Genomic DNA, 22,344 nt, shown 5'->3' with positions numbered 1-22,344 from the left:
GACTAGTCCACGTTCGAAGCTACTGGGTATCCTGACCGACCCAGTCTGCTGTTACTGCTAGTCGTCAATTCCACAACGGATAGGGGTGTCCCGATACTTTTGGTCCGCAGCTCGTGGTCTAGTGGCTGGCATCGCTGCCTCAGGATCACGGGGTGCCGGGTTCGATTCTCGGCCGGGCTGTGGATGTTCTCTGCCCAGAGACTGGGTGTTTGTGTTGTCCTCATCATCTCATCATCATCATCATCATCATTTGTCAAAGTGGCTAAAATTGGACTGTATGAAGATTAGGACTTAGCACGGGCGCTGACGACCGCGCAGTTGAGCGCCCCACAAACCTACCATCATCACAAACCAACCGATACTTTGGATCAGCTAGTCTAAGCAACAGAGGAAAAGTTATTGTCTGAAACACCCTGTACACGGAAACGTTAAATGTACACTGATGAGCCAAAACATAATGATCATCTGCTTAATAGCACCTTTGTCCGTCTTTGGAACAAAATATATCACTGATTCTGCGTATCGGAGATCCGACAATTTGTTGGTAGGTCTGTGGAGGCATTTGGCATTAGATGTCTACGGACAGGTCATGTAATTCGCGTAAATAATAGTCCGCTGATTTGTGTATGCGGTATTTGCATCCAACTGCGACCCAGATGGGTTCGATGGGATTTACATCAGGTGAATTTTGTCGCTGACTCACCAACGTGAGGTAGCTATAATGCTCCTCAAACCACTGTAGCACGGTTCTAGCCCCGAGACACGGAGAATTGTACTGCTGAAAGATGACGTCGCTGTCGGGAAAGACATGACGCATGAAGGGATGCAAGCGGTTCGCAGCAAACAACGTGTCTTCCATTACTACCACAGGTCCCATACAAGCGTAGGAGAATGTTTCCCATAGCATAATACTGCTCCCACCAGCCTGCGTCCTGGTGCGCTGCACGTTTAGAGCCGCTGTTCACCTCGATCATGGTGTTTGTGGAGTCGACCTAATGTAGCAAAAATGTCTCACCCGAAGAGCTGACACATTTCCATAGATCGACTATCGAATCCCATTAGTTCCGTGCCCACTGCAATCGTAATTGACAATGTCGTTGGATCAACACGTGTACACGTAGGTGTAGTGTGCTGTGGATCTTCATGTTCAAAAGTGTACGATGAACGGCGTCCTGCTAAACACTTGTGCGGGCACCAGCTCTTTCGGCAGAGATACCACAGATCACCATCTATCCTACTTTACAAAGCAGAGAAGCCTCCAAGCCCCACGTTGTTCAAATGTTCAAATATCTTAACTGCTAAGGTCATCAGCCCCTAAGCTTACACACTACTTAACCTAAATTATGCTAAGGACAAACACACACACCCATGCCCGAGGGAGGACTCGAACCTACGCCGGAACCAGCCCCCACGTTGAGTGAAGAGTCGTGGACGTCCAACCATTTAGCGTCTAGTTTCACTGTCCTTCTACGTCTTTCCGTAGATACTCATGACAGTATCATGTGAACATTCGACCAGTTTCTCGGGATACTCGTTCACAGGCTCTACGTAATAATAACCTACCTTTATCCAAATTGGTTATCTAAATGAATTTCCCCATTTGCAGTCCGCATCTTCGCTAGAGTGATACCCCGCCTGTGTCTTCTCCGCTTACATCCGTTACCTACCGCGTCACGCCACCAGGCAGCATCCAATGCCGTGGTGGGCAGTGGTCATGTTTTCGCTGATCAATGTACATGAGGAGTGCGAAAAGAATGAATAACTTTCTGCTGGCCTGGATTTGGACATTTTTATTCTCCTCGACTCGAGGCCGTTGCGCAGTGGTTAGCACACTGGCCCCGCATTCGGGAGGACGACGGTTCAATCCCGCGTCCGGCCATCCTGATTTAGGTTTTCCGTGATTTCCCTAAATCGCTTCAGACAAATGCCAGGACGGTTCCTTTGACAGGGCACGGCCCTTCCCCATCCTTCCCTAATCCAATGCGACCGACGACCTCGCAGTTTGGTCTCTTCCCCCAAACAACCCGACCCACCGCAACCCTCGAGGCCGTTCCTGCTGGCGCCACCTGTCCTCTACCCGACTTTCTGGTATAGCACCGCGAGTGAGGGGCAGCCTCGTGGCGGCAGTGATCAGGTGATGTCAAGGAGACGGCGGCTGGCACTCGTCGGCCGTCTGAAGGCGCCGTGCAAGGGCGGGGTGGCCAGGACTGGTATTTCTGAGCGCCTCCTGGCCGCCGGCCAGCTGCGGCACGGCATCGCTTCCCGTGACGCACGCCACGCCGCGGCTAGCTCGGGTAGCCATCCTCGCGGTAAACAAGCGGGGTATACAATACGAGAGATGCTGCTACCAACTCACGCAACTCGTCCGTAAGGGCGGTTTCGCGCCGTCAGCAAATCATCGGCCACCCGTCTGTGCGTGTATAACACTTTTTCGACCTGGGCCAATCTTCGGTTTATTTATCAGGCTTCGTCCCTCTTCGTCGCGTGCCGCGGCGTCGCCGGATGGCGCAGTAAATATTTTCGATGTGCAGGCGACGGGATAATATTGGAACTGTGGCGATCTAGGCGCCACGACCCGGATTTCGCGCGGAGGTGCTCGTTGCGCCACCGAGCGAGTTCTTCTGTCTGCTTCACTCTCTATTTGTAACTGTGTGTTCCGCCTTCTTGTCGGGGGGACAGCGTTCTGCTACGACCTTCTTTCTCTTTTTTCTTCTTTCTCTCGGGTCTGGGTTGTGGCGGAATTACGGCCAGCTGTCTTCTCCACTCGACCTAATTTCTCACGATTTATCGCAGGATTCGCCCGTGCTAAATGTGCCAAAAAGTGAGCGCTCTACTTTCTAAGAAAGGCCTACGGTACGGAAAATTAAAAATTCTCTCTCCCCACCACTCAGAGAACCGAAGACATGTCTTGAATCCTTGGACTCGAATTTCACCTAGATAATTACGACAGCGTTCAGTAAGTTACGCAACACATTTTTTCTCGGCCAGTTTCGGTTGAAAAAATACGGAATTTGTTGTGGGGCAACGTGTAATAATCCCGCTTCAGCCTCTATAGACTCATGAAGGTCCGATAAGTATCGGCGCTATGCATAGCCTGTAAATTGGCGTCTGTAAAGAAGGTCTTATCAAGTTGTGACTGAGTTTGTTTGGTCAGAAAACCAGAGTATCGCAGATATTCATAGGAGCTTGCAAAATGTCTACAAAGAGCTGGCAGTGAACAAAAGCGCGGTGAGTTGTGCGGCTAGGCGTCTGTCATCATCGCAACAAGGTCGTGCAGACTTGTCCTATCTCTCGCGTTCCATCCGGTCGTATACAGCGGTGATTCCTGCAATGTTGGGACGTGCGGACACTCTCATTCGAGGTAATCCATGGATTACAATTAAATACTGTGCACACATCTAGACGTCTACGTTGGTAGTTCTGATGTCCTCGTCTATCAGTTGCTATTCTCAAAGCTTTATGCCCGATGGGTTCTTCGCCGTCTAACAGAAGCCCATAAAAAGCAACGAATGACCATCTGTGCGGAACGCACTCCGCGGGAAGCACCACGTGGATGATAGTAAGATTTCTGATGCTGCAAGACCTTGCCTCCTACGTCGACCATTAGAGTCGTACCGTGCTGGCACAAAGGCCCTCCTAGTGAGGTAATGCTATCGCTTTCAATGGAGATTAGAAAAATAGGCTTTTTTAGCCAAGAGAGTGGGGAATAATATCATTTCTTGGAATCCTGAATACAACCAACCTGCTTTCAGAAAAAAAGTTGTTGCATTACTTATTTAATGCTCCTCGTATTATCTGTAATGGCTACTTCTGCAATTATTAGCTGCATAATTATTCCTTTTTTAAAAATTTCCGTATTATCAATTGGAAGTATGTGATCTCTGTAAATATTTGTATTATAATTTATTACTTCATGGTCACTTAAATATATACAAAATATTCACATTACAAGTTTCAGCAAATAGCTGCCGCTATGAGACGTGATAACATCCACTATAAAGCCGTGTATAACAAGAATAGTTAGGTACGTGGAACATCATGAAATAAACTAAAATATTTCAATGAATGTACAGCGCAACGCCATTTGGTAAAAGATACTGAAATTAAAATATCGCCCTTTGCATTATATACACTGTATAGGGGAGATGTAAAATATGGAAGGGAAAACAGGCGAAATGGAGCAGATACAGCGTACAATCTGAACTATTTAAAATTTATATTTTAAAAGCATAAACAGCAGCACAGATAATTATACGCATGTAATTAATCTCCTTTTCTCCGTATTGCTTTTATGTGTCTTTCTGTCAAACAAATATTTGGCTCCTTGCATAAGTTTTTAAGCCTTTTAAAATATATTTCATAATACATCATGTTGTCCGTGTTTTATTGACTATCTAGAATAATTATAATAAGCTGATTCCTGCGAAGGGAAATTTCGATACCGCACTCCGATGCCAACTCATGTCTAAATTAAAAATTTTTTTTGTAAATGTTGGAAAGACTAAAACTCAGAATCTTATTTCTTCGCCTGCCTATCTCTTCCGTTTATTTTCGATTTTTATCTCCTATCCGCAGAGAGTAGAATGGTGATTTTTGCTTTGACGAATCTACAGCCTTAATTTCGGTGGTTTTCGGCTCGGTTTATGCTTCTCGTTATATCGCTACATTCCAATAGCGGAAGGCTGTAATATCATTCGCATGAAGCTATGGAGTGATAAGAGATTACTACGAATATCAGTATCCTTTACGAGATAAAAAGGAACAGCTCACTTGATGGTCTGATCAAAGTAACTCGTAACTCTGCGATGGCAAGAGGTGGACTGCACTCTGTTGGCAGATCTTTATGCTCTCCTCTACCAAAGGCGTCATTAGACTTAAGTAGCCGGGCGGAGTGGCCGTGCGGTTAAAGGCGCTACAGTCTGGAACCGCGTGACCGCTACGGTCGCAGGTTCGAATCCTGCCTCGGGCATGGATGTGTGTGATGTCCTTAGGTTAGTTAGGTTTAAGTAGTTCTAAGTTCTAGGGGACGGAGACCACAGTAGTTAAGTCCCATAGTGCTCAGAGCCATTTGAACCATTTTGAACCATTAGACTTAAGTAGGGAAACGGATGCACATAAAACAGCAATTTTATCTTCCTCAAATCAAAGCAGCTATTTTATCTTCAAGTAACTCCTTAATTTATTGTCTTCATGAAGCTTAGTGCACTCATTTCGAGTCCTGTCAAGTGCAAGGCGGAGACTGTAACTCGATTCTCTTGCGCGACAGTCATTCCCTACCCAGATACGGGGTGGGAGATCTACGTTGTACATTCTACTGAACATAATGTTTTTCCATGACTTTTGTATGAGGTTTTGAACGATATGAATAGCACAATGCCTCATTTTGAAAACGAGAGTTCTGTTTCAGTAAATATTCTCATTGTAAACTGTAAATATATTTTTGTCGTGCAAGTTTGGTAAGGCTCGTAGATATGGACACTAAGCGTGAGTTCCACATAATGGGACTTTCTGGTCTGTTAATGGCTATGACTCCCATGACAGAGTGTACGTTTCTTAAACATATCATAATCTTAATCTATAACTAGGTAGAAGAAATTGGGATGTAAAGAAAGTTTAGTTGCAAGTCAACTGAGAAATCAATAAAGAAAGTAACCAATAGCAAATGTCTAAAGGGAAGATATCCAACGATTTTGCAGGGCACTGTCTTTTTTCTCCTCTGATACCTTCACTACTTGATCTCTCAGCGCAGTTATTCAGTCAACCGTCATTCCCCATAGCTGAGTAACATTTCTCTTCGTTGCTGTAGATTGTACTCATACAAGCCTTCAGCCGAAGACTGTTGATTGAATGAACGGTGTCCACTTTCCTCTTGTTTCCATTTGTCTAGCGTCAGCATTAGGAAGTGGACACTGTACAGGACAGTCAAAGTCATGTGCGCCTTAAGGTTTTAAGAACGTCATTTTCATACACTGTCATACATTTTTGAATAGGCCTTGAGGAGAAAAAAATAAGGGTACTATTTAAAAAGACCTTCTGTTCATATCTTCGTAACGAACGAAATTACAAAACGGCAATCATGGTCGGTAAACAACATTTGGTTGATATATTTTTTTGTATTGCTTCTGGAGTAAAAGTTCTTTTAAGGTGGTCAAGGTAAATGAGATACCATGTAAATGAGATATAATGAGATGCAACTCGGTACAGCGGGAATCTTACAGCCAACCAGTTGCACGTCAAAAGTTCATCACTCGTCCGAGCTATATACTGGAGAAAAGTTAACATTCATGTTGCAGGCGGCATTCCTCCTTGCTGTGTTTTGGATCAATTACCGTCACTTCCGTCACTAATGGCCCTGCCATCGACGGGACGCTAATGCCTAAACTAGCTGTCTTACAGCCATTATGAGAGTGGTACCTACCTGACTGTGCAGTCTTCTCTTCCTGTAGACGCGAATCCATCTTGGCCAACAAGTGCAGCGTCTGCAGACGCTTCCTGACGCGAGTTATCATGCCCATCTGGAACATAAGTGTCCTAGTTCACAGAAAATGGTACAGAATCTGAGGCAGTATTCATACAATAGCTAATGCAGCACCTTAGCCATAGTTGCTTACGCATTATAAAACAGAGACCCATACGAAGTATTTATAAGAGATTTTGTTTAAACATACAAGAAAAAGAACCTACGGAAAGCGAAATGGTCGACTGGCCGTTCTGCGGCAGTGAGCGAGCGCTGAAATCACATAACCTTGATGCGATTTACAATAGACCATCTACAAACAGCTGACCGCACATTAGGTGGCTATGTGCTGTTACCACCGCTTTGCGGCCGTAGGGGGAAATTCGGATAGAGCACAACTCAACGTCGAGAGGTCACCGGCAATTTTTGCGATTTATCGTGAATTTCAATATAAAATTCGGATCTGCAAAGCTCTTTTAACTCACTTGTTTCATTGGAGATATTTTTCGACGTGACTGACACAATCATCACGATTTTACGTTCTTAGTAAGAAAGAAAACCCGCTTCCGCTTGTTGCATCATAGTGTGAAAATGTCTTACCGTTCCCAGCTGTCTTCGTACTGTGACAGTCGGTCACAATTCCAGCGGGTTTGTCACGTCACGATGTTCTGAAGCTGTCCAGTGTCTTTCACAAGTCGTATCTCAGTGCAATTTTCTAAAGGATACTGTAACATAGTTGCTGAAAGTAACAGCATGTTACTGCCTTCATTAATATTTAAAGATTTTCAAAGACAACCTAAAAAGAATTTGTATGAGCTGTGCTAAAATTATTTTATAGTTTTTAAGAACGTTACTTCAATTTCGTATCACAATTGAAACAAAAATAGCTAAAATGGTGACACAAGGATTAGAAGGACACATTCCCCTAGACGCGGCTCAGTACTACAAGGTACGTTGTGGAGCTACATGGTACTGAAAGGGAGAACGTCCCATTGTAGTACGTTCCCGGTCACTATAACTGAATGGATGACGTGGGACTCCCGACACCTCATGGCCGGCTCTTGATTGGCTGTGGCGACCGACACGCAGCATGCCTTTCTGAGTCTGCTGTTAGTTGGTGGGGGAAAAGAGCTGCAAGCTGACGCGCTGTCAGAAACGTGAAACACGTGTAATTCCGTCAGAGTGAGCACATCAAACTGCTTTTGAGACGCGTGAGCTAAATAACCAGTCCACAAAAAGAGTGAAGTCCGTGGCGTATCAAGAGTAAACGACTGTTGTTTTGCATTTACTTGCATCTCCGTATCCTTTCAAACAAAGTAGTAACACTGGAGTGCTCGAAGACGAACATTTTAGCATGAAAAGCAAAAAACATTAATTCTCAAGAACGAAAGTCTGTGATTCCAGTAGGATCAAAAATCATTCACACTGCAGCATTTCGTTACAGAGACAATGTGATGAAATTCGATCACCTACCATAAACATCTCACGACTGCCATTGTGGTTATTTAATGACAGATGTTATATGTTGCTGAAAAATCTAGAATACATTTTTATATTGCTGAAAAATTGAAACACGCTGTCACCTGGAGGTGCAAATCTTATTTATCGTAGCGATGATGGACTGTATATTACGACACTCTACGGTTTCTAAATCACCACAACTTTTATTAGTCCTCCGCATAAACAGTTGTATAGCTAAAATATTGAAATTTGAAATATTAAGGAGGGGGTTATGTGGAGTATTTCCTTCTTTCAGTGGCAAGCAAAGGCGTGCAACAAGTGAATGCCTTACCTGAAATCCATTGACTCCATTCACATTATGAGTGACATTAACGAGCGTAGTCGACTTTACGTGTCGAGCAATAGGCTGAAGGCGGTCATAAAGAGTGGACAATATCCAGACGCGTTTAACGAAATGCTGTCTCTCAGTTCTTTACTGAAAATAAAGCAGCGACGACCGTTCACGCGCAATAGATGTGTTTGCTCGTATTGCTACAGCGACGGCCCCCACATCGGAGCAAACACTGGCAGGTTCGGCCCGTGTTGTAAACAACCCAGTCATTGCCGAGAATTGCACCATGGGAGCCTTCAACAAGTAGTGCCGCCACTCCACATTGGGCAACTCACGGCGCACTCGGGGAAGACATTGTCGCAACCCACAGACGTGCGCACTTCGCCAAGAGCTGCACTACAAGTACTTGTGATTGTGACTGCTATGCTACTTCGAGATTCCGCTGCTCTGAAATCACTAAAACAATTATGAATTTCATTTAGCGTACTGCAGCAATATATTAATTACATAATTCCTCAAAGACAGAAATATCTTTCACCGTACAATAACTGTAAACTGGTTTGTCGAGTCGATGTGAAGTTCTATTTAGTCCACATAAGCGAACGCCCACAGTAGTAAAAATGCTCATAACAAAGAGATGTGCAACTTCATGACGCAGTGGAGGTGAGAAGGTCAGCAATAAATTAGAACGTGGTTAAGAGAACTATTGAACAGCGAACTATTACATAATATTCGACATTCGAGTAGTTAGACATAAACATAGGATATAGAACATTTCGTGTTATAAGAAGTATCTATAGGATATAGAACTTTCTGTGCTATAAGAACTATCTACGTTCACACTGCTGTAACAAAACACATTTCACAGCTCACTTTTTTTAGCGCCCACGTACCGCCGTTAGTATCCCACCCACTTTTTATAAACTCTTTTGCTGCGATCGTTTTTACATGCAAGTTCTACTTCTGCAGAGGGAGTGGCAGACGACTTGCCAACATGCACAGTGCAATAATGACTACCAAAACGAAAATTTTAAGGTATTCTGATGCAAGTATAGTACAAAGTGGTACTAATGGTACCAACCAGAAAATTTTCAGGTAAATAAGTTACTGAAGAAAGATATTATGAAACGTGATAAAAAATATTTCTGGCCCTTTAACGTTCGTGAGGAAAGTACGCCAGTAATTACATTAAACTATACACAGCATTTCGTCTGATGCAAGAAAGGAAAACAAAACGTGTCGTAGAATTCTTGACCTTTGTCATCCATCAAAATTTATTTCACTGAAGAAAAAAAAATTCTAATTTCAAACCGATGTCGAGCCTTCAGTTTGAGTCCTTCGCTATAGTAAACAAGATACGACTGAATTTTAAAATTTAAAATAACACGTCACTTTTCCTATATGGTAAGAACGAGAGCTCCAGTCGTTATATTTCTGTATCTGTCACGGAAAATAATCTATAGCATAGAAAAGGGACAAGAGCGTGATCTTTTTCATTTAACAAGTGGTTATCGACCTAGCCGGTATACATCGTTAAATTTGCAAATCCACAAAGTGTGCCATAAATGATCTCAAAATCGCTATGGAATGGCGACACCAACCTTCATTATGTCGGACACAACACCACAGTTAGTACTCACCTGTAATCTGTGAAAGACTCGATCTATTAACTCCAGCAGTAAGAATGCGAGCAGTTTTTGCTAGCGTAGGCAACGACGGTCATTCAGAGACTGGCGGCGCGCGGAGTTGGCGTCGGACGTGCCACGTCGACACCGGCGCCCGACGGGGGAAGAGGAGTCGGGAAGGGCTCGGGCGTCGCGACGCCGCGCGGGCCTCTGCGTCCGCTCCCCTCCCAGCTGCCAACTCAGCTTCCGGCGTGGACGCAGCAGCACGCGTGGTCGGCGATGTTGCGTCGTCCCCAGACCTGAATACCGCGCAGACCTGGCCAGCGGGGGAGGCCGGCGGGGGGGCGTGTCCACTGCGCGACGGTGACCGTGCTAAGCCTTATCCGGCCTCTTGAGTGCACGAGCCACATAAGCACACGGGACGAAAAGATAGTCACCCGCATGAGACATCGCGCTCTTACCGTCTAACAATTCCTCTTGCCCTGAAAATGGCCTTAATTCGACGTAGAAGACAGTCCACAAGATGAAGCTACGCAGTGATTCTTATTAGACCCTGTAGAGCTTCAAAAGTACAGGTATGTGGATTGCTACGTTCCACCCGGTGTCCAAATACGAGGTGCATTCAAGTTCTAAGGCCTCCGATTTTTTTTCTAATTAACTACTCACCCGAAATCGATGAAACTGGCGTTACTTCTCGACGTAATCGCCCTGCCGACGTACACATTTTTCACAACGCTGACGCCATGATTCCATGGCATCGGCGAAGGCTTCTTTAGGAGTCTGTTTTGACCACTGGAAAATCGCTGAGGCAATAGCAGTACGACTGGTGAATGTGCAGCCACGGAGAGTGTCTTTCATTGTTGGAAAAAGCCAAAAGTCACTAGGAGCCAGGTCAGGTGAGTAGGGGGCATGAGGAATCACTTCAAAGTTGTTATCACGAAGAAACTGTTGCGTAACGTTAGCTCGATGTGCGGGTGCGTTGTCTTGGTGAAACAGCACACGCACAGCCCTTCCCGGACGTTTTTATTGCAGTACAGGAAGGAATTTGTTCTTCAAAACATTTTCGTAGGATGCACCTGTTACCGTAGTGCCCTTTGGAACGCAATGGGTAAGGATTACGCCCTCGCTGTCCCAGAACATGGACACCATCATTTTTTCAGCACTGGTGGTTACCCGAAATTTTTTTGGTGGCGATGAATCTGTGTGCTTCCATTGAGCTGACTGGGGTTTTGTTTCTGGATTGAAAAATGGCATCCACGTCTCATCCATTGTCACAAGCGACGAAAAGAAAGTCCCATTCATGCTGTCGTTGCGCGTCAACATTGCTTGGCAACATGCCACACGGGCAGCCATGTGGTCGTTCGTCAGCATTCGTGGCACCCACCTGGATGACACTTTTCGCATTTTCAGGTCGTCATGCAGGATTGTGTGCACAGAACCCACAGAAATGCCAACTCTGGAGGCGATCTGTTCCACAGTCATTCGGCGATCCCCCAAAACAATTCTCTTCACTTCCTCGATCATGTCGTCAGACCGGCTTGTGCGAGCCCGAGGTTGTTTCGGTTTGTTGTCACACGATGTTCTGCCTTCATTAAACTGTCGCAGCCACGAACGCACTTTCGACACATCCATAATTCCATCACCACATGTCTCCTTCAACTGTCGATGAATGTTTCACACCACGCAAATTCAGAAAACGAATGATTGCACGCTGTTCAAGTAAGGAAAACGTCGCCATTTTAAGTATTTAAAACAGTTCTCGTTCTCGCTGCTGGTGGTAAAATTCCATCTGCCGTACAGTGCTGCCATCTCTGGGACGCATTGACAATGAACGCGGCCTCATTTTAAAACAATGCAAATGTTTCTATCTCTTTCCAGTCCGAAGAAAAAAAATCGGAGGCCTTAGAACTTGAATGCACCTCGTACATTGCCCGACAAAGAAAGTGAAACACGCCGAAGAGGGAGGAGGGAAAGAAATGAAACTTAGGTTTGTGAGGGTGTGTAGTGTTCAGCTATGACGAAAATCGAGTCACTTTTACAAATAACTTGGCAGCATGAGTTCACTTACCAGAACTCCATCTGGCCTGGATGCAGGCACTGATTCGGCTAGGAAAGGTGTTATAAAGTCGTCGTTTCCTCTCCTAAGGCTAGCTGACCACTGCTGTTGTAACTGATTTTTGCCGCACGGGATTAGCCGAGCGGTCTCAGGCGCTGCAGTCATGGACTGTGCGGCTGGTCCCGGCGGAGGTTCGAGTCCTCCCTCGGGCATGGGTGTGTGTTTTTGTCTTTAGGGTAATTTAGGTTAAGTAGTGTGTAAGCTTAGGGACTCATGACCTCAGCAGTTAAGTCCCATAAGATTTCACACACATTTGAACATTTTGAACTGATTTTTGATATCCTGGGTACTGGGTTTGGAACCGAGTTGACATCCAAGCTCCGGGTATCTTACTGGCCATAGGTGTAACTCAACATCATGCAGACACGTGCTGCGTGCGGATTAACATTGTCTTGTAGAAAACTGGCATCACGGTACTGTTGGATTGAAGGTAACACATATGGACGTATACCGTTGTGCCGTCACAGTCCCTACACTAAATACTAGCTGGGACCGAAAGTCATACCCGGTTATTCCCCACATGAGGACATAAGGAGTAACACCACTGTGTCTCTCCGAACTACTGGAAGAATGGAACCTCTGCGCCGAAGACGGTCATCCAAGGTAGTACAGAACTACGAGTTATCACTGAACACAATGCGACGCCATTCAGCACCATTCTATGCTTTGTGGTCACAGCAGTTTGTGTTGTGGTGTAACGGCAGGATACGAGGACGAAATTACAATCGTCGGGCAATTACTGTGGGTACTTTGACTGCTGTGGGAAACAGCTCACTGGAACTACAACATATAAAATATTAGTTCAATTTATGACATAAATGAATAAAAAGGTTTTATTAATTTTATTTAATTAACTCGATAGATTCCTTTGCCACAGGAGTGCTCGAATATTTAGAACTGGCATTGACTATTAAAGCATCCCTTGATGCATAGAATCACAAACAATTCTCTTGAAGTAAACTGTGCATCATTTACAAAAGTACATTTCCACCTGTTACTTGAATAACTCTTTTGTCCAACTCGATGATGTTGACTGCTTCAGCTGAGGTCACAAACTGAGTAGAACGCTTCTGTGTTCGGCTCTATGTTGACCTCAGTGCGAGGGCGCTGCTGTGCTGAAAGAGGATGTGTCTTCTTCGGCCTTCCTTTTCGCCACTGCGGATTACAGCGAGAACACGCTAATGTCTCTGCAATCGATGTGTGTTGTCAACTTCGGTACGGCACCGCTATCGTTGGACCATGCCACATACGCATAGGACAGCAATTCTCTAGTTTGGCTGCCGCTAGTCTACGATTAATGCTGGGGGATCGCAGAGAAATTTGCAGGGAGTCCATTACTTGCTCTCAGACGGCAGCCGCAGATGTGATCGTGAGACGATGTGCTTTGTTCACGGTATGGCGATCCTCCCTTATGGTGGTCAGATACAGTGTACTGGAATCTTGACGACGAGCGTGCAGCCCAACATCGGACCACTGGCACGTTTGAATGCCCCACAAATTTGGATATTGCCCGATACGCCCATCGGGTCAAATGGAGACCCTCAAGGAGAACACTGCCAAGTGTCGACCATGCCCTCTCACACGAGCACACGGCATCTCCGTGTCCTTCAGAGTGATGACATCTGACGCTGTTCAGGCTCGTTGTACATCCTACCAAGTACAGTAGCACTTAACACCAACAGTGCACTCTGGTGGCCGTTCTACGAGTTACAGAGAATTGCAACTCTGATCATTTACGTAACCGCCGATGGCCTTTACGTGTACGAAGTTACAGTGACATTTTACCGTGCATTCTGAGCACTTCACTCTTTTCGCCAGGCAGTTTAGTCCCAGACATTTCCTGTAGGATACAGATCTAGCGATTTAGCGGGCAGGTCAAGGTCGTACAGGGTTGACAGAGTGTTCGTCAAACCAATACTATACGTCTGGATCCTGTGAACACGACTGTTGTCATGTTCCCCAAGTGTTAGCGGATTTTGCGAATGTGCGTTTTCGTGCAGTAGCGCTGGGACGATTTTATCGCTGCTTAATAGACACTGTGATTACAATGATCTGTGTATGACTTGTTAATGTGTAAAGTTTTTAAATTCTATGAGAAAGGAACTGGATGCCTATGTCTTTCCTGTCGTTTCGCCAGGTTCCGGCAGGATCGCACGTGAATGGGAAGGCAAATTACATTCCTGGCAAAGCTAAAACAGGCTTCAGCTCAAACGAATGAAATGATGAAAAAAAAAGGACAACCTAAAGACTAAAACTTAATGAAGCGATGTAAATTTTTAAAACTTTTTACAAAGACTTGATAGACTTTTAAAAATTTAGGGAGCTGTGTAATGTTCCCCAAGTGTTAGCGGATTTCGTTAATGTGTGTTTTCGCGCAGTAGCGTTGAGTCGATTTTATCGCTGCTTAGTAGACACTGCGATTACAATAAAACATCTCTATAATAAGACGATCTGTGTAATTTGAAATTAACCGGACCGGCGACCTTTTTGTTCTCTCTTCTTGATCAATCATTGTACTCATTTTGCGTAATAATAATTATTATTATTTTATTTAATTGTGTTTGTAATTAAAAATAACCATACCTTTTTTCTTCAGCATTTTTTTCATGAATTTGAAAAGTAAATGTGACGTACTTTGTGTGGGAGTGTCTGTTGGTGAATGATCGCGTATTAATGGCACCAATCAGTGTAATACGTTCGGTCTGCTTTCAAAATAGAACCTGCATCTAAAATTTCACCATTTGCAAAACGAAGTCCGATAGCTTTTAGGCGTAAATCACGTCCCAAAATTTTACTCGCCAACAGACAATCCCGGTAGAGAAGCCTAGCCAAAAAACATTTGGTGGTAATTAAATTCCAAAATTTCAATATTTAAAAAATAAATAATAATTTCAAAACAAAATAATAATAATAATAAAACCGCCAGCATAGACGGGTGTATGTGCACCATACTCATCGTCAAGGTGTAGAGGAAACAACAACCCGTGGTCTCCAAGAATGTTGAAATAAACATCCTGATTCGTGTTCATAGTAATCTGAATGAGCATTCCCAAGTTACACTGAAAAGTAGAACCACCTCTCTCCTGATTTACAGCCTTCGCAAAATCTGGATTAAACGATTCACTGGGCCGTCTGTGCTCTCGATACCTCGTTTCATTTGATAAGAGGCGAAATCACAACTAGGCGGACGACAAACACGTCTCCATAAGTGTGGATGCTATCTCCAACAAAATACTGAAAAGTTGTTGCCCTGTAATATTTAATGTTCTTACAAAGCGACTGTGCTTACTCGCCATCACCGCTTTAGTCCAAATTTACAGGTATGGTTTATGCAGTTCTTGGCCGAAACGAAACTGACAGTAGCGGGATCTCCAGATGGCCAAGCGTTTAGAGAAAAAAATAGCGTTTCTTTGCTTGTGCCGGGCAAGGCATGAGCCTTCTACGTCAGCCTAATTCCCAGGCAGCGGTTGTCGCAGTGGAAGGAATACAGAACGGCAATCCTAGGATAGCAGGGTCGAGTTCCTGTGTAGCAACGTTACTTACACTGCATATAAACCGAAATAATGCCCAGTATATTGTATTTATAAATATTTTCGTAAAAGAAATAAGAACGAAAGGCAAAAGAAAATTTGGGATTGCAAATAAATTTCCATGAGGCGATGGTAAGACGTGCGCGAGAATTTCACATATAAAATTAGATACCATTATTATTTTGCAGTTGGTATTTCACACCTGCTGGAGTGATATTCATCCTAAAAACACGAGAAGCAGTAATTTTGTCGGAAACTTGCACATTTTATAAACGCTGCAATTTACATCGTTATTTTAAAGTTTGTACAGAAAACAACATTCTCACTGTATTCTCACAATAATTTAGAATAATTCGAGTTACTCTATCGAAAGCTAGCAAGCGAATGAGCTCCGTGGCTGGAATTATCGGTGTCCCCAACGGCCGATGGGCCGATTTTACCTGTTCAGGAAACCTGTTGTTAGAGTGCTGATGGCTGCTTGCAGGTCAAAATGAAACGAATTCCTGTGAGCATTAATTAAATCTCCTCCTCGTTGACGCCGTGAAGACAATCTATTTTTGGAAATTTATTTGCAATCTCAAAGTTCCCTTTGCCTTGCTTTGCATATATTTTATGAATATATTAACAAAACCAGCATTATTTCCGTTTATTTGCAGTAACTTAAAAAATTGAAAATGAAAAATAAAAAAGATTCCACATAGATATCGACTGCACAACCCTCGGATTACCGTTCTGCTTTCCTCTGCGCAAGCCGCCTCCTGGGAACTACGTTAACATAATGTGTCGTGAGTCCTCCGACCCGCGCAAAACAAGCTATTTTTTAAAACTCTTTCCCATCTGGAGCTCCCAGTTTGCCACTTCCGTTTCTGGCAAAGCCCTGTATATATCACAAATTTGGACGAGATCGGCGAGGACAAGCAGTTGCGGTCCGCTTGTTAGTCACTTTTCTAATGTGTCATTGACTCAATGAGTTTTCCCACAAAATATGCCCTGTACAAATAGAGTGACTCCACAGATGTCAATAACCACCACCCATTTTCACTCCTTATTTCATTTTCTAAAATTTTTGTGAAGATAATGTACTCCACGGTTGTCACATCCTTGTGTAGTAATGGAATACTTAGCTATTCATATTCTGGATTTCAAAAGTACCAACCTGGTGCGTCAGCTATTTACACATTTACTGAACACGTAGCAAAATCTTTGAACGGTAAAACATCACCAATTGGGATCGTCTGAGACTTATCGAAGGCGTTTGACTGTGGCTATTTTAATATTCTTTAAGAGAAGTTAAGGTTTTATCGAATACGCAGTTCAGTTCTCATTTAGTTCTTGTTTAAGTTCTTTTTTAAGAAACAGAATGCAGAAAGCTGCCTTAGGCTGCTAGATTAATATAAAGAAGGACGCCATATTATCTGAATGGAGATAAATTACAATGGTCAACTCACAGGGATCGGTTCTTGCTTTATGTTAATGAACTGCCATTTTATCTGAATCAAGAGGCAGAATAGTCATGTTTTACGTGATACTAACAATGTTACGAAACCGAGCAAAGAAGCATCGACAGGGGAAATAGTAAATGATATTTTAGTGAAAGTTACTGGATGCTTTTGCACAAATGAGCTAGCTTTAAACTTTTTTAAAAAAGTTCACCTAGATTTTTAATCTATTCTCCCAACGAGATATAATAAACAGGGTAGAAAATTGTAAGTCCTTAGGTGTGCATGTTCTTGAAAACTTCAACTGGAAAAACCATGTAGCAGACATGCTAAAGAATTTAGGTTCGGCTACTTTTGCCATAAGAATAACTGGCAGCTATAGGGATACAGAAGTCAGTAAGTTAACACATTCTGTATATTTTCATTCATTTGTGTCTTGTGTGATAATATTCGGTCTAACTCCTCGGTTAGGTGAAAAGTACTCATTGTACAAAAGAAAGTAATTAGAATTACGTATGTTGTTCACACGCATACATCTTGCAGATGCCTTTTTAAGGTGGGAATAATAGTAACATATTCAAAATACCTCTATTCAGTTATGAAATTTGTCATCAGCAATCCATCTAAGTTTGAGAGAGAGAGAGAGAGAGCGCGCGCGCGAAAGAGAGAGAGAGAGAGAGAGAGAGAGAGAGAGAGAGAGAGAGAGAGAGAGAGAGATATTCACAAGTACAGCAGTAAAAGGAAAAATGATTTGCATTACCCTATAATGAATCTAACTTTGCCAGATGAAGGGGTGAAATATACGGCCATAAAACTCTTTGACAAGGTACCTATAGATATAAAATGTCTGACACACAGCAGAAATGTTTTCAAAAACTGATTAAAGAACTTTCTCTGTAACAATTCCTTGTAGAAGAATGAATAATTCTTGTGTAGAAATAATTAATCACTAAAATTACATGTAAATGGCCAGCATGCAGCCGCAAGTGTTCTACGTTTATCCTGTTGACACGTCCCACATCATTACGTTTATGTTGAATTTGATCTATTAAAAAAGTAACTAACTAACACCTTTTCGCCCTTACTCATTAGAAATAAATAATTAACTTCTCTATTCTGTAGGTGAAGAATTATAGGTTTAAGAAACGTTCATGAGTAGGCGGAAAAGAGCAAAATTGTTTCACTATACCAACGACCGTCAACCACAGTACTTTAATGTGGAAAAATCCTATAAATATTGTTGCAGCAGGAAAATTCTGGAGTGAATTCGCTACTAATGCGTAACACAGAAACAAAGATTGCAACTTACAAAATCATGGTCCGACTATTTCCTGGACATTGTTGATCAGACTGTGATAATTACAAAGCGGGAGTAAATGAAGAGAGAACAGACAAAGAAGAATTTTGCGTTTCGTTATGGATTTATTTAGTCAGCACGACAGTTTCACTGTCAGTGGGAGACTAGGAGAAATGCGTTGCAGACCACAGAAGTTTGGAACCACGAGCGCAAATTCTAATAGGGTTCAAGCTCTCCAGCCTATAGACAAACGTTATGAAAAAACAATGGCCGTAAAGTTAGATTAAATCTTATAAGGAGACTACTGATTGTGAGTCTTCTAGGTCACCATTCGTGAATCGAACGGACAGTGAAAAATCGTACCATTTTGCTCAGACATGCAGCCTATGGTACGTGTTGCCTGAGACACCAATTAAGATTTTGTAGCAGTGCATTCTCTTAAAATGGATATGATCTGGGAATTCGCCCTTCTCGTTTTATCTCAACAACGTATACAGGGTGTTACAAAAAGGTACGGCCAAACTTTCAGGAAACATTCCTCACACACAAATAAAGAAAAGATGTTATGTGGACATGTGTCCGGAAACGCTTAATTTCCATGTTAGAGCTCATTTTAGTTTCTTCGTCCACCTACGCTCAATGGAGCACGTTATCATGATTTCATACGGGATACTCTACCTGTGCTGCTAGAACATGTGCCTTTACAAGTACGACACAACATGTGGTTCATGCACGATGGAGCTCCTGCACATTTCAGTCGAAGTGTTCGTACGCTTCTCAACAACAGATTCGGTGACCGATGGATTGGTAGAGGCGGACCAATTCCATGGCCTCTACGCTCTCCTGACCTCAACCCTCTTGACTTTCATTTATGGGGGCATTTGAAAGCTCTTGTCTACGCAACCCGGTACCAAATGTAGAGACTCTTCGTGCTCGTATTGTGGACGGCTGTGATACAATACGCCATTCTCCAGAGCTGCATCAGCGCATCAGAAATTCCATGTGACGGAGGGTGGTTGCATGTATCCTCGCTAACGGAGGACATTTTGAACATTTCCTGTAACAAAGTGTTTGAAGTCACGCTGGTACGTTCTGTTGCTGTGTGTTTCCATTCCATGATTAATGTGATTTGAAGAGAAGTAATAAAATGAGCTCTAACATGGAAAGTAAGCGTTTCCGGACACATGTCCACATAACATATTTTCTTTCTTTGTGTGTGAGGAATGTTTCCTGAAAGTTTGGCCGTACCTTTTTGTAACACCCTGTATATTCCATTGTTGTGGTATATGTGTTGTTGTCATGGTCCTGTCCGAGCTTTAGTTTGATCCAGCTCTCGGTCTATTTTGTTGAGGCCTGTGTACCTTGCACAACTACTGTAGCCTACATCCATTTGAATTTCTCTACTGTGATGAAGCCTCGGTCTCTCTACACTGTTTTTACACTCGCTACCGAACTGACGAGTCCTTAATGGCTCAGGAGGTGTCCCATCAATTGATTCCTTGTTTTAGGTAAGTCGTGCCACACATGTCTTAAGCTTTCTGTTATGACCAGACGAAACTACGCTGATGAGCCGAAACATTATGAACACCTGCTTAATAGCTTGATGATCAGTCTGTGGTACTACATACATTACTGATTCTGCGTATCAGACATCCACAGGTTTGTTGGTAGCCTTGCGGAGGTATGTGGCATTTTATGTCTACGCACAGATCATATAATTGGCGTAAATGACGTGCCGTTGATTTGTGTTCGTGCGTCGCGTGCCCTCAGCGCCAGCAGCTGATATCCAACGTCGCGGTGGGCAATGCACATAATGTTTTGGCTTATCAGTGTACAACTGTACGGCATTGTGTGTTCTTTGATCACTCTGAGAGATGGCTCAAATGTAGCAGGAATTACTTAATTTCGTACAGTCCTTTGCCATAGGAATGCTTCATAGTTTACAACTATCATTGACTATTAAAGCTTCGCTTGATGAATACAATCACAAATTCTTCCTCTAAAGTACAATGTCCAACATTTTTTACCAAAGTGTTTATCCGTCTGAGACTTGAATAATTCTTTAGTCCTACTCGATGATGTTGATTGCTCCAGCTGATGTCAAGAAATACTTTCACACTCGGCTTTATATTGACCTCCATGTGAGGGCGCTGCTGCGTTGAGAGAGGGGGCGTGTCTTCTTCGGCCTCTCCCATTCGTCGTTACTGACTGCAGCGAGACATTGCTAATATCTGTGGTATCAACGTGTGTTGCCGACTCTGGTGTGGCGCCGTTCTCCTTGGACGATACCACATTTACCAGTTCGATTCAGTACCTCTACATTAGTGGTTCGATGTAATCTGCATCTTCTTCTGCAGCTCCACATTTCAAAATTTTCGATTCTCTTCCTGTATGAACTGTTTATCGTCCACGTTTCACTTCCATTGAAGGTTTCACTGCAGACACATTCCAGTATATAATCATTTGTTTGTGTTGTTATTCGCAGTCCATAAACACCACAAATAAAGCACTCAGCAATTACAAACCTTGTTTTAAAACACATTGTTCTTATAGGCATTGCCTTAGTGGTACAGTATGTTCTTCCCTTTCTGCAAGTCGCGACTCAACCTCCTCTGCCAGTAACAGAATAACCTTGAGTTCGGCGAAGACTCTGTTTTACGACTTGTCATTTTTGCAAACTGACGGGTTCCCGAGGGCGTAATCCACGTTACATTTCGGACATGGTTCAACAGTCACTAGCTTAAAAATCGGGAGACTCGGTTGCTATATAACATGTAGGTTACCGAACCACTAAGGTAACAACATAAATGTGCCCCTTAATATACTTTGACCTGAGTACCTTAAACATACACTGTACTGAAAATGTCCTGTGTGTTAGGTTGAAGCCCCCTGGTATGTGCAGAAAAAATTATAACATAGAACTAGATATTTCTGAGACATTGGCGTCTCTGGCGGCGCATGTGTGACGATGTATTTTTGAGATGTTGCCAAAGCACCGCCAGGCGAGTCACGGAAAGAGAGATGGCTTTGTTGCCCGGTCGCCATTGAGTGCGCGCACAGTGCCAAAGAAACTGCTCACAGTCAGATGAAGATGACGTATCCTCAACGATTGCGCATGTATCCATAATCTACGTGGCTATCTACAGATTAGTCGCATTTCTTTGTCAGTGCTGTTATTTGCTACATGTTTCAATGGTTTTACAATTTTCACTAATATTTGAGAATAGGGACGTAGCTACTGCGAAGTAAGGGCTTTTAGATTGCTTTTATTTATTGAGCTCACAGCATTAATTAAATCGAAAGACTTGCACCAGGCGAACGGTCTACCCAACGGGAGGCCCTCGTCACACGACATTTCATTTCATACTTGCTCAAAACCGTCAGAGACATGCACTGTAGTTTCAATAGGAATTATGCAACTTTCGTGGTGCATTTAACACGATTTGTGCAACTTCCGCGGATGTGTCAAGAATCATGCCTGAGAAGTGGAGGAAAATACCGAAGCAGCTGTTATTTGAGAAAATAGTAGTTAACTGTAGCTGACCCCATTAACAAGCTAAATATGTTGCTGTTCCGAGTGTGGCATGAATTCATGTTGTTATGAATTTATAAATCGTCACAGTTCTTTTCTACTACATTCACAGTATAAATGTCCTCTTCTTCCACAAATGACGTAAATGAGCGGCCAGGCTTAATTGTTTTTACTTTTATAGAAGATATAGTTAGTGTTTTAGCTTTGTTTGACTTTTCTTGGCCTTTGGAAATGTACTCGTATTACACGTTACTTGGAATTCAGTTCATAAGATTTCACGTTCCGTTAGTCTTTCTGGGAATTGTGGGTGCCGTGCCTGGCAATAATAACCATGCCTTGGGTAATGCCTTCTAGCGAACTTGGGTTCATTACTAATCAGTTTCCTCGCACACGGCAAGAAATAGTTTTCGAAGAACTAACAAGAGGCAATAGATTCTAAAACTGAATGAATGTCATAGCAAAGCCTGATAAAACAATGAGCGTTACCCGGTTCACCGCAGAAATTCAGGAACATATACACACTTTTCTATAAATCAGTGCCTGTTTCTGCAAACGT

The 22,344-nt window shown here is 43.2% G+C and overlaps 2 protein-coding genes across 3 annotated transcripts in view; one reads left to right on the top strand and one right to left on the bottom strand.

The window, feature by feature from the left end:
- Nucleotides 1–10,018, bottom strand: part of LOC126187427 (uncharacterized) — a 216,718-nt gene extending 206,700 nt beyond the window's left edge. Inside the window, exons 1-2 of the mRNA XM_049928499.1 lie at nucleotides 9,890–10,018; nucleotides 6,419–6,515 (exon numbers count right to left, since the gene is read on the bottom strand). Coding sequence (XP_049784456.1) covers nucleotides 6,419–6,515 — 97 coding nt within the window. The 5' untranslated portion in view covers nucleotides 9,890–10,018. The remainder of the gene's footprint in view (nucleotides 1–6,418; nucleotides 6,516–9,889) is intronic.
- LOC126187429 (neuroparsin-A) overlaps nucleotides 1–22,344 on the top strand; it is a 147,825-nt gene that overhangs the window by 63,103 nt on the left and 62,378 nt on the right. The gene's annotated exons all lie outside the window — the stretch shown is intronic.

This window comes from Schistocerca cancellata, chromosome 5 (assembly GCF_023864275.1).
Source record: "Schistocerca cancellata isolate TAMUIC-IGC-003103 chromosome 5, iqSchCanc2.1, whole genome shotgun sequence".
In the NCBI taxonomy this organism is placed as follows: Eukaryota; Metazoa; Arthropoda; class Insecta; order Orthoptera; family Acrididae; genus Schistocerca; species Schistocerca cancellata.
Note: the sequence above shows the minus strand (reverse complement) of the source record. Positions and strands in the feature narration are given on the sequence as shown.